The 18350-nt window shown below is 43.4% G+C and overlaps 1 protein-coding gene across 9 annotated transcripts in view; it reads right to left on the reverse strand.

The window, feature by feature from the left end:
- CIT (citron rho-interacting serine/threonine kinase) overlaps window positions 1-8355 on the reverse strand; it is a 116665-nt gene extending 108310 nt beyond the window's left edge. For 8 of the 9 annotated variants that reach the window (XM_081174627.1, XM_081174625.1, XM_081174629.1 and 5 more), the window contains exons 1-5: window positions 8215-8355; window positions 5966-6120; window positions 4827-4968; window positions 3584-3759; window positions 2007-2108 (exon numbers count right to left, since the gene is read on the reverse strand). In XM_081174627.1, coding sequence (XP_081030753.1) covers window positions 2007-2108; window positions 3584-3759; window positions 4827-4968; window positions 5966-6061 — 516 coding nt within the window. In that variant the 5' untranslated portion in view covers window positions 6062-6120; window positions 8215-8355. The remainder of the gene's footprint in view (window positions 1-2006; window positions 2109-3583; window positions 3760-4826; window positions 4969-5965; window positions 6121-8214) is intronic. The other variant, XM_081174631.1, reaches the window with a different exon arrangement.
- Between the last annotated feature and the right edge of the window lie 9995 nt (window positions 8356-18350).

Below are 18350 nucleotides of genomic sequence, written 5' to 3' on the forward strand. Positions count from 1 at the left end.
AAGATAGGCTTGGGGGCAATGCCATGCTGGCTATGGCTGATAGGAATTGTCATCCAAAAGTGCTGGAGGGCACTGGTTTGGAGAAGGCTGGGGTAGAACACCCCCATGTCTGTTCCCCTGCACGATCTCCTCTGTTCTTTCCCTGTGTCTATTTTAAATTTTAAGCTTCTTAGGGAAAAACCTTTGTGAAGTACCACATACAGTGGTACCTCGGGTTAATAACTTACCGTATTTTTCGCTCTGTAAGACGCACCAGACCATAAGGCGCACCTAGTTTTTGGAGGAGGAAAACAAGAAACAAAAAAAATCTGAATCCCAGAAGCCAGAACAGCAAGAGGGATCACTGCTTTCGTTGCGCAGCGATCCCTCTTGCTGTTCTGGCTTCTGGGATAGCTGCGCAGCCTGCATTCGCTCCATAAGACGCACACACATTTTCCCTTACTTTTTAGGAGGGGAAAAGTGCGTCTTATAGAGTGAAAAATACGGTTCCGAAGGTCCGTTCTTAACCTGAGGTACCACTTTAGCTAATGGGGCCTCCCGCTGCCACCGCACCGTTGATGCGCGATTTCTGTTCTCATCCTGAAGCAAAGTTCTTAACCCGAGGTACTATTTCTGTGTTAGCGGAGTCTGTAACCTGAAGCGTCTGTAACCTGAAGCGTCTGTAACCCGAGGTACCACTGTACACTGATGGCTTGCTCAGTCTCTTCTCACCACATTCACCAGTGTGGCATAATGGTGGACTAGGAACTAGGAGAGACCAGGGTTCAAACCTCACTGGGCCATGAAACTCACTGGGTGGCCGTGGGCCAGTCACTGCATCTCAGCCTAACCTACCTCACAGGGTTGTTGTGGGGATTAAAGGAAATGGGGAAAAACCAAGGACATCACCTTGAGCTCCCTGAAGAAAAAGGCAGGGTATCAATGCAAGAAATACAAACACAAACACATGCAACAAGATGTGGAACAGGGCTCAAGATGATACACTGCCCTGCTCCCTTTGGCTTCTTCGTGCATAGCAGGTAATGCTTTTTTTAAAAAAAATGTGCACCCCCCACTTCCTCCACTGACTTACATCTCCCACAACAACAAACTTCACCAGCCAATCAAAATATAGAAACAAAAAAACACAGTACGATTCCAGGCATGGCCAAACTTGGCCCTCCAGCTGTTTTGGGACTACAATTCCCATCATCCCTGACCACTGGTCCTGTTAGCTAGGGATGATGGGAGTTGTAGTCCCAAAACAGCTGGAGGGCCAAGTTTGGCCATGCCTGGATAAAGCAATATACCAGCATTAAAAAGTGAAGTATAAAACAAACTGTAAGATATAGATAATAAAAACAGTATTAAAACTTAAAAACCAAGAAGAATTAAAAACTGCAGAAATAAAATAGATTCATTTGAGAAGCCTTAGGAAAAAAAAAAGTTTGCAATCAGGTGTCCCAAAACATAGCAATGTTGAGCTTGCTTCGTTTCAATGGGAAGAGAAGTCCAGCCACAATGCTAAAAGCACATGCTTGAGCCATAGGAGGGTTTACTGTAGAGTGTGGCTTGAACCAGAGCACCCCACAAGTATTTCAGCATAGTTCCATAGTGGCTTCTGTATGCACAGAAGAGAATAAATTCACTCTCCACCTCACTGTGTACAGTGGAAGAGGAGAAGTATTACCCACGCAGGCCCGAAGGTATCAAATTCTTTATCAATCATGCTTTCCCCCTTCTTCTTAAAATGTTAACATTTAAATAGTTTGATAATTAAAAAAAAAAGTTAATTAACTGTCAAGGATTCTTCATTCTCGGATTGAAGTATTCACTGTTCTGCAGAAAGGCTCCCAACCTTTCCTAACAGGAAGATTTAATGACTAGTTTCCTCCTGTAATTGCTTTGAAGTGAATGTGGTAAAATCAAACTCTACCCAGTGGTCTCCAGCAGCGAGCAACTTGCCTGGCGTGTGAAAGTAAAAGCTGTCAGCCCACTTGAAGTGATGCTGCAAATACAAAACTCACCAAATAAAGATTCTTTTTGTCTTGAAATGCATAATGCAACTGTGGAATCCAAGGGCTGGTACTCTGGGATAATATATTCCTTTCTTCCTCAAAGAATAATACCTGTGAGAAGTAAATATTAATAAATCATCAACTCCTTGGAGGAACAATAAAGTGAGTGCAGATTTGCATTTTGAAGATTCAGCAGCAACAGTCACTCACATCTAAAGTCTTTCATCTAGTATGGATCTAGCTTTCCTTTTCCAAAACTGTCAGCCTTCGGATTTTAAAAACCAAGTTGCTAGCCATCATGGAGAAAGCTATATATTTTGAAAAGTTGCATGTTTAAAGTTCCAGCATTCATGGTCTCCAATTACATTTTCCCTCCCCACACACCCTGTTACTCACTTTTTCACACAATGTTTCTCCCTCCTAAAGAGCATCTTTTGTGCCGTTTGATAAAATACTGTATGATTCACAACACATCGTTTGCACAGATCGTACTAAGCTGCAACATTTGAATACAGAATGACTTTTCTGGGAATTATTTCCTTAACACAGAGCTTAAAGAATTCAACTGCCTATCTCTTTTTTAAAAAAAATCTGATGAACCTGGCTGAATGACCAAGCTTCTCCATTACATAACAACCTAGCTGTTATGTTTCCAGCAGCCTCCATATGGCCTATTCCAGAATGCACTGGTCGCTCGGCGTATTAGGAGTAGATGAGAAAGCTCTCTCAGCTCTCACCTTTTATCTTCCTGGGTTGTTGAAAGGTGCGGGTGGCCTATCTTTCGCTGTCTAAATGTTGGGCGTCAGGTGTCCCATGCATCAAAACTCTGTCTCTACAGGTGTGCCCAAGGCCACACAGCCAAACCTGATCAGAGGAGCCATCGCCCTCCCTGACAACCCTCTCCTGCAATTCTACAGTTAAAGAGGAGGGTTATTACTCCCCATGGAAATGCTGTCAGCTTCTGTGTCATGCAGCATCCTGCTTTCAGGAGGGTCATGTATAGTTCCTGAAAGTTTGAGCTTCCTTTTCAAGACTACTTAGCTTATGTTACTTAGAGGAAACGGGGGGGGGGGGCTTATGCTACCTGTTTCCCCTCCATTCTAATCTCAATGACGCCTCTAAATTTGGAACCTGGGATTTGACCATACAATTTTTGACAACTCAGATCTTCTGCTGCTTGTCAGACCATATTTTCACGCTATATGCTTTGACCAAGGGGAGGTAACTCACTCCATTATGAGTGGGAAGTTGTCCCCTCCCAGGCAGAAATTTAACCTGCTACTCTTCTGAGCTCCTCTTACTCAGAAGTTAGGATGAAGCAGGAGGTGGTGGCAAATGTAAGTTGGGGTGTTGCAAGCCCCACAGCAGCCAAGCACTATAGAGTTTTGCACTTCACACAGATGCCAAAGAAGCCCGTTCTCTACCACTTCTATGGGCACAGGTTATTTGATCTTGCTCTGGGGCAACTGTATATTTATATCTGGATCACAACTGGAACTCCTGATTCCATACCCTGTTAACACGCTTTCTCGCTATGAAAAGGTTATGAGCAATTTGAAGATTATAAAATCGAAACAGGAACTTACATGATCCTGTGCCAGCAGCCTCTCCTTGCTCATCACCTTCATGGCGTACACATCGCCAGTTGCCTTCTCTCTCACTACCTGCACTTCGGCAAAGTGACCACATCCCACCAGACTTCTGACTTCAAAGTCCTTCACACTGGGCTGAAGTTCTCGGAATGCTGCTACGGAGTCCGAATCTGCGCAATATTAGACAGACACTTTACGCTGGGGAGAAGCAAACAGTGAGGTGCAATGCAGAATTTAACTTAAACAGCCATGGCCATCCCATCAATAAAATTGTTCCCATGTCCTCTCCTCAGTCCAGATCCAGGGGACTAAAACTTCTCATGTCTCTTTTTAATAATCTTATTTCATAACATTCATACACAGTGTTCAAAACTCCCATTGTTCTAGACGCATTTTGCACAGGAAATTTCATTATTACAAGCACGTTTCTGAGCTCTGGGCACAGTACTGCGCCTAAGATTTCAGATTAGAACTGCAGAGTGGAAGGAAAGGAGGACCTTTTTCTGCCTCCCCACTTCCAGCCACTCTCTGAAGACTGGAAAAAAGACCCTCTTATAGAGAATATTAGAGGGGTAGACAGGGGAAGGACTAGATCATGTGAAAAATGAACATAGTATTTTAGCTGCATTTTCAGCTTTGCTTGTTAAAAAAACTGTGCATAAACATTCCATTGTTGCACTCATAACCTAGCCTTAAGGTGCCATTTCGTTCCTAGTTTTCATATCTCAGTTCCTAACACTGTTCATATATCACTTAATTGTGATGCCCCTTTGTGCACAACAGTCAACGCATATATCATGCCGAAACTATGCACAACAGCTGCCAGGTAGCATCTGCCCAACTCTTCAATTCACCAGACTCTTCCATTTGGGAATCTTATTTTCTACACTGGGTAAAAAGGAAGGATGCACATACAAGCCCAATACAATATCCTGCTGTTACTACATGGATTTCCTCTGTTGCAGTGGGGCTGCAGCTCAATGATAAAGTATCTGCTTTGCAGGCAGAAAGTCCCAGGTTCATTCACTAGCATCCCTAAATAAGACTGGCAAAAACTCCTATGTGAAACCCTGGAGAACTTCTGCCCATCAGTGTGGGCAATATTAAGTAAGATGTACTGATGATCTGGCTCAGAATAAGGCAGCTTCCTATGTTCCTAATGTATATGCTGAACAGGTCCTTCACAGAATAAATTCACTCTTGCATAAAAAGCTGTAAGAAAGCCAACAAGACATACACTTTTTAATGAAATTGCCCACATGCTTGATTTTCATTAAAACAGGGTTGCTGCATTCTTCGAAAAGCACCATTAGGGAGTCCAAAATGCCTTCCCTGGAAAATGGAGACATCTGCTGCTGTGCCACAGAGGGCAGCTTCCCCTGGTAACGAAGACAAATACCAGTGAGAGACAAGAATGGAAGAACATTGGTAGACAATTCATAGTTGCTAGCAAAATTAGAAGCATATGTTACAACAGGTCACTATGTGTATATATAGAACTGCTCAATTTCTTTTTCTGCTTTTAGGGTGAATAGTTGAAGTTTGTGTGTGTGTGTGTGTGTGTGTGTGTGTGTTTGTATGCTAGTTACAGTTATATTTCCCACCTTTTCCCTAAAGAGCTCTGGGTAACATATATGGTTCCTGCACTCTCAAGTTTATCCTCACAAACCTGTGGAGGTGAGTCAGGCTGAGAGGCAGTGACAGGCCCAATGTCACCCAGTGACTATTTGAACCTTTGTCTCCTGGTTCCTGTTCCAACACTCTAACCACTACACAGCACTGCTTTAACGACAACAGTCTACTGTCACACTAGTTAGAGATGGCAATTTTGAAAGGCAATCATTAATAAGACCACCCTATGTAATGAAGAAGAAAGGAAAAAAGTGTCACCACTGCTGTCTCTGCATCCTGTACTCCCTTTAACAGAAGACTTTTAAGAGATACTAAAAAAATAAAGATAAAGAGAAATTCTAATATAAACTATGTAAACAAACTGTAGAATGTACAGAATTCCATTTATTTTTCTTTATTTAACAACATTTGTAAACTGTTTAACTATAAATAGAACCTCTAAGATGCTTACCTGTGCCCCCCTGACCAAAGTGACCAAGCTCCAATGCATCAGATATTGCCCAACTACACCCAGCTTTTGTGATCAGCTGGTGGCTGATGATACCAGTCAGTGGGGTCCCAGAGGGTGAAACAGTTGTTGGCCCCTCCTTACTGCATGGGACGTACACAACTTTGAAGACAGCCACAAATATTTGGCTACAATAAATGTTACTCCTTCAACACAACCGAGAGTTGAATATGAATTGCAGATGCTTGTGTGAAACCAGTATAGTTTACACAATCTGGGACAAAATAAACATTTACCTGTAAAAGCAGGTTAAGTCTAGAGACACGGCTGGCAATGGGCTCCATCATGCCTATCTCCGAAGGATTACGCACACCATACTTAAACTTCAACATCTTCAAAATTCACCACCAACAGACACCTCCCAAGATGGATGCTGTAGTTTGTTTTCAATCTGTATTAGAATTATTAATTTCAAGAAGTTATAAGAAGTTTGGGCTTCCTTCAAATCACAGAATTCTAAAGGTATCATTGAATGTCATAGAACAGGACGGGAAAGCTGTGGCCCTTCAGATGTTAATGGACTCAACTTCGATCGGCCCCAGCTAGCATGACCAATGTGTCAGGGTTGACAGGAGGATTTAAAAGACTACGGTTTACCGACCCCTGAATTCCCTGCCCTGGGAGTCCAGGGTTCAAATCCCTTCTCAGCCATGCGTCTCACTGGGTAATATTGGGTTAGTCACTGCCACCTAGCCTAGCCTCACAGGGTTGCTATGAGAGCAAAATAGGGAGAGAGAGAACCACATACAACACACATTGGAAGAAAAGTGGGATTGAAATGGAAAAATAAATAATATTTATTTGGCCACTCATGTGCAGGGTTGAGCCCTGAATAAGATGTGAAGCAACAACATCTGTGTAGCGAAAGGTCACCGTTCGGTGGTAGAACATCTGCTTTGCATGCAGAAGGCCCCAGGTTCAATCCTTGGCATCTGCAGCTAAGGCTGGGAGAAACTCTTGTCTGAAACTCTGAGAGAACTGCAACCAGTCAGCACACTAAGCTAAGGTGGATCCAACTCAGTATAAAGCAGCTCACTATGTTCCTGGTTACAGTTCATCTGCTTTCCATGCAGAGGTCTCATGTTCGATCCCAAGTTTCTCCTACTAGTGCTTGAACCCCCCCCCCCGGCTTTTTTCTTTTTCCTTATTAAAGAGGACTATAGTTCAGTTTGGGACATGGATAGCACTGTGGTCTAAACCACAGAGCCTAGGGCTTGCCGATCAGAAGGTTGGCGGTTCGAATCCCCGCGACGGGATCAGCTCCCGTTGCTCAGTCCCTGCTCCTGCCAACCTAGCAGCTTGAAAGCACGTCAAAGTGCAAGTAGATAAATAGGTACCGCTCTGGTGGGAAGGTAAATGGCGTTTCCGTGTGCTGCTCTGGTTCGCCAGAAGCTGCTTAGTCATGCTGGCCACATGACCTAGAAGCTGAACGCCGGCTCCCTCAGCCAATGAAACGAGAAGAGCGCCGCAACCCCAGAGTCGGCCACAACTGGACCTAGTGGTCAGGGGTCCCTTTACCTTTTTATAGTACAGTGGTACTTCGGGTTAAGTACTTAATTCGTTCCGGAGGTCTGTTCTTAACCTGAAACTGTTCTTAACCTGAAGCACCACTTTAGCTAATAGGGCCTCCTGCTGCTGCCACGCCGCCGGAGCACAATTTCTGTTCTCATCCTGAAACAAAGTTCTTAACCTGAAGCAATATTTCTGGGTTAGCGGAGTATGTAACCTAAAGCGTATGTAACCTGAAGCATATGTAACCTGAGGTACCACTGTACAGTTCAATCCTTGGCAATTTGAGGTAGGGCTCATTGTCACTGTAAACAATACTAAGCTGGATGGATCAGTTCCCTATGCCTTTACAGTGGTACCTCTGGCTACGTACATAATTCGTTCCGGAAGTCCGTTCTTAACCTGAAACTGTTCTTAACCTGAAGCACCACTTTAGCTAATGGGGCCTCCTGCTGCCGCTGTGCAATTTCTGTTCTCATCCTGAAGCAAAGTTCTTAACCTGAGGTAATATTTCTGGGTTAGCGGAATCTGTAACCTGAAGTGTATATAACCTGAGGTACCACTGTACAGTTCAACGCTTGGCAATTTGAGGTAGGGCTCACTGTCACTGTAAACAATACTAAGCTGGATGGATCAGTTCCCTATTGCCTTTAGTTGGAGCTCAAAAGTTGGAGCATCTGCGTGGCACACAGAAGGTCCCGGGCTCAATTTCCAAACTCTCCAGGTTACTCGCGTCCCTGAGCATGTGCAGTGTGCCTTTCGCCGGTTACCCGCAACCTTGACGTGTACGCGACTTCCAAGGCAGGCTTGAGCCACGATTTGAAATCCTTCTCCCCACCCGGCGCTCTCTCTCTCTCTCTCTCTCTCACACACACACACACACACATATATCACGTTACTATAATGTATAAAGCACTTGCATCCACCCCCACTTTGGATAGAAGGGCAGGACAGACATTTAATAAATCATCATTACCCAACGGCATGTCAGCAAGGGAGCCCCATGAAGCTTCGGCGCCCTTTCCCCCCAAACGCAACGAGCCACACCCGCGGCAGCTGCAGTCGCCTCAGAAAAGCGCCTCCTCCGTCTTTCCCGCCATCCGCGTTTGAATGGACGAAGCGGAGAAGGGGCGTAACCTGCTTCCCTAAGCCACGTGATCCGAACACCCTCCGCCAATCCGCTCGCCGGGTGACGTCACGCGGAGACGGGTGCGCGCCCTTCTGTCTCCAACGCTCCCCTTTCGAAACAGCAGGGAGAGGCGTGGCCACGGAGCGAGATGGGGCGTGGCCAGCTCAAATAGTGTCCTAACGGCTTTTTCCTCTCATCCTGTCAGAGCTCGTATTCGGTGTTCCCACACCCTGCATATACTGTAATACAAAAGGCTGCAGTGCTTGAATACTGTAATAAGACACAACTGTTTCAGGGAGGTCACAAACACAATTCCCCCCTCCTGTCCTGGATTTGTCTTCATGTGGTGAAATATACTCGGAGTCGAGTGTGGATTTCATATTCTTTATTCAGCTCATAGTAGTGAGGAATGGAAGTTCCCCTGAAATGTCTGCTTTATATACATTATTTACACAATGGGCCCCACGTGATTGGCTATTTCTGGGATTCTCTTGTAGGCCAAGCAGGTTGCGGATTCACTGCCACCTGGAGTTGGATTGGGTGGCTCCTGCGGACCAATCAGACTGCTGCATTCTGGATCCTATTGTTCTAGGACCAATCAGACTGCTGCATTTTGGATCCTATTCAACTCAGAACATAACATGTGGCAAATGCTCCACCACACAGATAACAGCTAGGAAGCCCCCTCATACTGTTTGCACCGTGTAGCAAAATTAAGAGTCCCAGTGTAGCAAAATTAAGAGTCCCAACTGTTGCACCGCCGACTTTTGCCTCTGGTCACACACACCCCAGCATGCGGCCCCTGGAATGTTGCCATTGAAGGAACATGGCCCTCAATCGTGAATGTACCAGACGTGGTGGCTGGTGTCCATTGGGACTAGCAGAGTAGAAGGCAGGAAGGCCCAGCAGTCAGTGGTGCCAGAGCGAATGATTGACAAAGTCCCCACAACTAAGTTGTAAATATGGAAGCAGGGGTGAGAGACAGCAGACTGAGGATGGTGGGGCAATTGCCCTCAAAGAGCAGCCTCCACTGGTTTCAGGGATGATGGTGTGGCAGTGGCCCAAAGGGCCACAATAAATGTAATAATGTGTACCCCTGTAAATCCTTGAGTGTGCTTCTAATACAGACGTTATGGTAGCCTCTTACTTTATGAAACATTATTTTGCAAGTTGCTGCCCCCCTCCCCACTGGGGCAGAAATACAGCTAATATGTGAATCACAAAGATACAGCTCAAAGCTAGAACGTGAGTTGCTACATGGTGCAAATGGCTACACGTAACACAGGTTCCCAACATGCACAACTAACACAATGTAACAGAACACTGAATCAGAACTTAATCAGCAGAAATTGCCAGTGCTTATTGCGCATGTGTATTAAACATTAAATGAGGTAATGATGTATATGATTGGTGGGAATTGAAATGCTTTGTTTGAAATCTTATAAATACCACTGCCTGGATCACTGGGCAGGGCTGCAGTTTCGCAGAACAATCCGACTGTAACCTATTGCTTTGCAATAAACAACGTTGGACTCCTAACGCCTCACATTTCTGAGTATTCTTGAGAGAGCAAGTACAGTGGTACCTTGGTTTAAGAACAGCTTAGTTTATGAACAACTTGGAATAAGAATGCTGCAAACCCAGAAGTATGTGTTTTGGTTTGTGAACTTTGCCTTGGAAGCAGAACATGTTCCGCTTCATTTTTTTAAAAATAATGTTTATTACTTTTCCAACAATTTAAACACTACAACACACAAACATAAAAAGAGAACAATACAATACAATACAATACAAAAACACTACATAACACTAACACTAACAAAACAAAACAAAAACAATTTAAAACACATCAAACAGTTCCAATATCTTATCTTTCATTCACTTATTTCATCGACCTCCTCACACCTCCCTTTTTGTATTCCAATTCTATTAATTGTTTCAGCAATTCCTTTCCATCTTCCTCTGTTTCCTATCCTATAATTATCTTAACACATTCTAACCTTATTTTTTCCTTTAATACTCTATTAATCTATTTGTACTTAATTCCTTATAACATTTCTACTAAAGCCATACAACTTCATTCCAACATTTTTCTAACATTCATTAATTTTACAGTATTTCTGTAAATAGTCTTTAAACTTTTCCCAGTCTTCTTCCACCGACTCTTCTCCCTGGTCTCGGATTCTGCCAGTCATTTCCGCCAGTTCCATGTAGTCCATTAACTTCATCTGCCATTCTTCCCTGGTGGGTAAATCTTGTGTCTTCCAATATTTTGCGATGAGTATTCTTGCTGCTGTTGTTGCATACATTAAAAAAGTTCTATAACATGTTCCGCTTCCTGTTGAGTGTGTTCCATTTGTAAATTGAGTCCCCCGCTGCTAATCAGAGGCTTCCTGTTGAGTCTGCCGGCTGTTGAGTCCCAAGCACCCACACAACACAGAAGTGATATTTGGAGCTTTTGTTTTTGCTAATTTTTTGCGTTTTTGTTTGTGTGGCATTTTCATTTTTTTCACTGTGACCTGTTCTTCGTTTTATGGGACTGACTTGTGACTGTGGCTTGTGACTTCATTTTTGTGACTGTGGCTTGTTACTTCATTTTTGTGACTTGTTTTTGTGGAACCCAGTTCAGCTCCTGGTTGATAGTGTGACTGCAGAAATGGATAAAAAAAACCATCCAAACAATGACTATCATCAGTGCACGTAAGAAAAAATAATAATTTTAATCATCTACAATACTGTCTTATTTATTTTATAGTACAGTACATTGATTATTGCCTTCATTTTATGGATCAATGTTAGATAGTAAAATTCATGTTAAATTGCTGTTTTAGTGGTTGTTTTTCAACGTCTGGAATGGATGAATCCATTTTCCATTACTTTCTATGGGAAAGCACGCCTTGGTTTAAGAACGCTTTGGTTTAAGAATGGACTTCTGGAACGGATTACCGCAAGTTCGTAAAAACGTTTTTTTTTTAAATCAGCTCTGATAAATATGGTTTACGTACTTGATTGGGTTCTTGCTTACAACTTAAAAAAAGAAAAAGAAGCCCGAAAATGCCTCCCCACTTTATTCAGTAAAAGCCAAACAAGGGACCTTCTGTTATTAGAACATAAGAAGAACCCGGCTGGATCAGACCAAAGGTCCATTCTAGTCCAACATCTTGTTCTCACAAAAGCCAAGCAAATGCTATTGAGAATCCTGCAATCAAGGCCTGAGCATAACAACACTCTCCCCATTTGTGATTCTCAGCAACTGGTATTCAGAGGCATACTGCCTCTGGCATTGGAAGTATTACACAACCACAATACAGTCTCTTTTTAAAAGCACTGCTGACACATCACTGGTTTGTGGCTGATGCTTTGTGATGTCACTGCTGCCGGAGCAACTGTGTGTCCACATCTGTGAAGGTGCCGTCTGTCAGTAGAAGGGTATGGAAAAGTGAAAGAGGAGACACACATCTTGAGTCTCACAGGAACATGGCACGGGTTCAGCAGAAAGAACATTCTGAGTTTGAGTCCCTTATTCCAACCATGATGGCTCCAGACATTGACTGGTTGCACTGTCGGGCAAGCCTGTGTAAAGTTAACCTCTTCAGCAGTGAAAAACTGAAAAGTGACAAGGAGCGGAAACTGGTCTGCTTTGTGGATGTCTCCAGCCTGAACGCAAAAGAGAGAGGTCAGAATTCCAAGCCGTCTACTAGCGAGTCCAGTGACATGGAACCTATTGGTGGATTTGATCTGGAGGAAAAGGAGATAGTTATAATAAAAGATGAAAACAAAAATTCAGCCAACACTGAAGGAGCTGTCTGCTTTTTCAAGCAAGGCCGCTGTGAGAAAGGCAATGTGGTGAATTGGCTGAGTTGTGACCTTCAGAAATATGCCGCCGGATTCCAGCATGCGCTAACCCCTGCGAATTTCCCTCAGAAACCCAACCCTTCTGATTCAGCAGCAGAAACAGTATCTCAGGACAGCAGTACTTCAACTTTCAACTGTTCTGGTGCCTAAAGAAGAGCCCTAGATGATCATTTCCATTCTGTCAATAAGCTGTGTCTTCTAAACAGCCTGCAAAGAGATCAAGGAAGATCATCAATAAATTTTTTTAAAAGTGAATAGAAGAGGAGAGAGGCTATTTCATTTCTCACTTCAGCAGAGCTTGACAAACATAATCAGCAAGATTCTAACAAAGGAATTTATAAGATAGTGTCAAGAAAACCCAGATTAATGCTGCAATCATACATACATTTGCCTGCAGCAGAGGCGGGTTTATTAGGGCAAATGCAGACACTGCCCAACCAATCTCAGTCTGCTCTCAGGCAGTTCCCATCTGTCTGCCTTCTAACTTACAGTCCAGAGGGTGACAGCATTGCCCATTAGTTTCCTTCTCCTTAGTCTCAGTACAGTGGTACCTCGGGTTAAGTACTTAATTCGTTCTGGAGGTCCGTTCTTAACCTGAAACTGTTCTTAACCTGAAGCACCACTTTAGCTAATGGGGCCTCCTGCTGCTGCCATGCCGCCGGAGCACGATTTCTGTTCTCATCCTGAAGCAAAGTTCTTAACCCGAGGTACTATTTCTGGGTTAGCGGAGTCTGTAACCTGAAGCGTATGTAACCCGAGGTACCACTGTATTGCCCTTGTACAATTCAGCAGGGAGGAGGATGGGACAAAAGTAAAATTAGTTGGCTCTGCCTGTCATTGGTTGCAGCTCCTCCTACTGTCAGGATCCCTGTATTCTGCTGTTCCAGGTCCCAATGAGCACCAGCCACCACTGCTTACCTGAGTGTAGGAACATATGAAGTTGTCAGTAGTCTATCTAACTCAGTATTGTCTACACTGACTGTGTGTATCCAGGGTTTCAGACAGGGCTATTGTCCAGCTTACCTAGAGATGGCAGGGATTAAACCTGGAACCTCTGCATGCAAAGCATGGACTCTGCCACTGAGCTACAGCCTTTCTAACTCAACAGTAATCCCCATCAATCTCAGTGGTTCTTATTTCTGAATAAACATTTATAGGATCACGGTGTACATGTTTCTAATCAAACTTGTCCCTGTAGTTAGAGGTAGGGTTCTCATTAATCTGTAAGAAGTTCCAGCATTGGGATTGATCGGTATTAACCCAGTAATTAAACAAACCTGTAGAACGAAATAAACATTCTACAAAACAAAAAGACAAGGGTGAACAATGGAGAAAATACATACAGTTCAATTACACACCATGTGTGGAGATTAAGGCATAACTACAGGTGGGTGTGGTGACCAAGGCTGCCGTGCTAACCCCACACCTGGGAGCAAGTCCTACTTAATTCAGTAGGACTGCTAAGCGTAAAGGTAAAGGGACCCCTGACCATTAGGTCCAGTCGTGGCCGACTCTGGGGTTGCGGCACCCATCTCGCTTTATTGGCCGAGGGAGCCGGCGTACAGCTTCCGGGTCATGTGGCCAGCATGACTAAGCCGCTTCTAGCGAACCAGAGCAGCACACGGAAACACCGTTTACCTTCCCGCTAGAGTCGTACCTATTTATCTACTTGCACTTTAACGTGCTTTCAAACTGCTAGGTTGGCAGGAGCAGGGACCGAGCAACGGGAGCTCACCCCATCGCGGGGATTCGAACCGCCGACTTTCTGATCAACAACTCCTAGGCTCTGTAGTTTAACCCACAGCGCCACCTGCATCCCTAAGAATACATGGTTAAAATCACAATGATTTGGAAGAAGCAATAAGGCGGCCTCACAAAAACTGTCTGTGTGGTAATTCCAGGCATAAGGGAGAAAGTGTAGAGTCATTTAAGGAAGCACGAAGCCTTAGGAAAACTGAGTGTTGGGGAAATACATTAGGATGGTTATATCATAGGGATGATGATACTTTTTCAGTCTGAGGACTGCATAACCTTCTGAACAACCTTCTAGGGACCATATAGAAGAGGACGTGTCCAGAGGCAAAAATGGGCAGAGCAATGAATGTACACTACCTTTGTGCAGTAGTTAGGGGGCTGAACTAGATGACTCTTAAGGTCCCTTCCAACTCTACAATTCAATGATTTTTAAAAATAATAATAAATGTTTTTATTTAATTTCCTTATTACTTTAGGTCCAGTAAAAAAAAAAATGCTTCAGTAATATACAACGAACAACATCAGTAGGCTGGTTTCTGCATACCTTTCTATCTTCCATCTAGAAGAGCAAGGGTCCGAAGACACATTCCAGCTGGGCAAAAGATCTCAAGGATGCTGCGAAGGAGGGCCCCTGAGAAGTGTGGCCTGGTGAGAAGGGGAGTAGCTGGGGAGGGGTGTGATGTGGTGAGGGTCAGACTGAGAGACCTGGAGGGTCTTGACCTTCTATCCCTGCTGCATCAGGATATTACGGCAGAGTGAGAACAAATGAAGGCAAGAACATTAAAGACTTTGAAAGCAAAGATGCGGAGTCTTCATCCTGAAATGGCATAAGGATCTACAGTGGTACCTCAGGTTAAGTACTTAATTCGTTCCGGAGGTCCGTTCTTAACTTGAAACTGTTCTTAACCTGAGATACCACTTTAGCTAATGGGGCCTCCTGCTGCTGCTGCCACGCCGCTGGAGCCCGATTTCTGTTCTTATCCTGAAGCAAAGTTCTTAACCTGAAGCAATATTTCTGGGTTAGCGGAGTGTGTAACCTGAAGTGTATGTAACCGAGGTACCACTGTATACTCTTCAAAGAAATGAAATAGTGTTGTTGTTTTTAAAATAACAACCCAGTGGTCATGTCTGAACCCCTCAGACAGCTAAAATACTCCTTTGGGTCCCAGCCAGAGTATAGGGCAAAAGCAAAGGATGGCATTGAATTGCAACTGAAGTTCCTTTGATTATACCCTGTCAGTTTCAGGAATTCAGCCAAGTTTGCTAATCTTTTCTTTTACAAAAAAAAGATTATTAATTGAAAAGAAAGGACTAAAAAATGGATTGGAGTTTTCTTTTTTATACACATATGCACTCGCTGTTGAAGGACAGGAGAACCTTATAGCACAATCCTATGCAGATTTAGATGCTCCCAAAGATAGTTGACGATAGTCTCAACTTGTTAACTGGTCTTTAAACTAAATTCTTAAAATCTTTATTCCTCAAAATCTCAAATACTGGGTCTAGAACAAGATCTTGCCTTGTGTTCTTGCATGATATTTTGGACCTACAATATTTTTTCCACTAATCTTGAGTGTTCTATGTCAACAAAACATTCATCCATTTAATTTGCAACCATGAATCTATGGTCCATGTTACTGGTTCTGCCTTTCCCATCACAGTGCAGATTTGAACCCTGATTCACAGTTTAGTGTAGTAAATCATGCAAGGAAGGGGAGACAAAGAAAAGAATGCATGGTGTGGAGAAAGCTGAGAGGCTGAAGGTTTTTCTTCTCTCATTATACTAGAACTCAGAGTAATCCAGTGAAGCTGTACATTAGAAAATTTTGAACAATATTATATATTATTGTATTTTAATAATGTTATTTATCCCCTTATTACATGTTTACATTTTCTTATGGGATTAAAAGTTGCATTTAGCCTGAAAAGTAACCTGAAAAAAATAAATAAATTGATTAAACACGCACACAAAACCTAGATCCCTAAACTTGCAGCTGCTCCTATTCAGATCTGTCCCACCGTTTAATCAGCTATAGCTTTTGGTTTACTGTATTAACCTACCAAGTAACGCTTGCAGCCTTAATAATATGTTATGAAGCTAATTTCAAAGAACACGGACATCAGGTATACTTAGTTTTTAAGCTATATAAATCAAGAAAGACACCCAAATCTTTAATTTTCCTGTATAGTGCGGCTGACAACTTCCAAGCAAAAACACAGCACATGAAGCAAAATTGGGAATGATTGCAGTGGGCTGAGTCCACACACTGCATTGTTCAGAGCTGGCTGTGCAAAAACAAGAATGCCTGTATGATGAGAAGCATGAAAAGAACACAAATGACTAATGCAGGTACTTTGTTTTTAGTGTAGGCAAGATCAACTGTGACAGGTATATGATGCAGTGAATTCTTTTCCAGACAAAATCGCAGAAAGACTACAGATATGATTGCCCATAGTTGTTATTCTGAATCATAGCATTTGGGTTCTGCACACAGTTAAGATGTCCCCTTCCTAAGTGGCTGAACGTATTTCTGTTTCAGTAAAGCTTGGCAGAGCCTCCTACATGTTATTTTATTTCTCCCCTAAATTAATAATTATGTGCTGCTGCTGCCTTTGTCAGACTTGGCTCTGAAATCCTTTAGATTATTGTTGTTGTTTCTTCAGTAATAAATAGCTAGTTAAGTCTCTTGTAACCAGTTCTCCCCACTGATGTTTGTGCTGTTTTATAAACATACTTTAAAAAAACAACAACCATAATCTAAACATAGCAGTAGCATAAGGGGCAGCAAAAACAAAAATAAAAACACCTCATAAAAAGAGGTCAAAATCCTAGCATTAGTTTTTTATCAATGACAGGTCACCATAGGATTATATTGTTTCATTGATTTATATACTGCTGTTCATCCAAGGATAACAGGGCAATTTACATTACAGGTAAAGGTAAAGGGACCCCTGACCATTAGGTCCAGTCGTGGCCGACTCTGGGGTTGCGGCGCTCATCTCGCTTTATTGGCCGAGGGAGCTGGCGTACAGCTTCTGGGTCATGTGGCCAGCATGACTAAGCCACTTCTGGCGAACCAGAGCAGCACACGGAAACACCGTTTACCTTTCTGCCGGAGCAGTACCTATTTATCTACTTGCACTTTGACGTGCTTTCGAACTGCTAGGTTGGCAGGAGCAGGGACCGAGCAATGGGAGCGGGGATTCGAACCACTGACCTTCTGATCTGCAAGTCCTAGACTCTGTGGTTTAACTCACAGCACCCACGTCCCTGTAATTTACAGTATAAACACACACAAATATACATGGGCGTAGCCGGGGGGGGGCAATCAATACAAATTGAGGTTCTGCTCCCCCCTAACTAAGCCACCATCCTCACATCCAAGGCAAGTTGCTCAGACTGAGGAGATAGCTTTTGACGCTAGGCTTTTATAAGGCCCAATGGGAAGGGATTAGCTTTTAGGAATCAGCTGACAGAATGCCGAGGCCAGCTGGTACTACAACACAGTAGTACTGAAGCACAGAGGTCAATTTGGAAGGCTTGCCCTGATTCATGACCCTCATGCACACACCTTATTTCTTGCACTTTATAGAAAGTCCTGCCCATTTATGTCGGACTTAGAGAGGAGAAATTTATCCTGCAATCATGTCACTTTTGTGATATGGCCTTTCCCTGCCAACCCTTTCCTCCTCAGCCCTTAGCCTAGCCTAGCCAATATTTTGTTGGCTGTTTATTCCAATCTTAATGTTGTTTCTATTTGTTGAAGTGTCAGCTATTTATAGTAATCACTTGCAACTCTGGCACAGCAGCCATTTTAAATGTGAGTGCTTTTGTAGTCCCAGACTTTTATGTTGCCATTCCACAGTCCACTAGTCTGCTTCCTCACCATCATGGTAGCCACAGTTGATATCAGCATCCTTAAGCAGCTGACAGGGCTCTGGAGGGTCCCCTACTGATTCCTGCCCCAGGCTCCTTGTTATGTACTGTGTTGAATAGGATCCAAAATGCCGCAGTCTGATTGGTCCTAGAACAATAGGATTCAGAATGCAGCAGTCTGATTGGTCCTAGAACAATAGGATCCAGAATGCAGCAGTCTGATTGGTCCACAAGAGCCACCCAATCCAGCTCCAGGTAGAAGTGAATCCACAACCTGATTGGCCTACAGGAGAATCCCAGAATAGCCAATCACGTGGGGCCCATTGTGTAAATAATGTATATAAAGCAGTCATTCTGGGGGAACTTCGATTCTTCCTCACCACTGTGAGCTGAATAAAGAGCATGAAATCCACTCTCAACTCCGAGTATATTTCACTCCTCTTTATATTTTCTCTGGCCTGGTACTCCAAGCAGCTAGATCTATCAGCATTGCCTA

This window comes from Podarcis bocagei (genome assembly GCF_964188305.1).
Source record: "Podarcis bocagei genome assembly, chromosome: 16".
Taxonomy (NCBI): domain Eukaryota; kingdom Metazoa; phylum Chordata; class Lepidosauria; order Squamata; family Lacertidae; genus Podarcis; species Podarcis bocagei.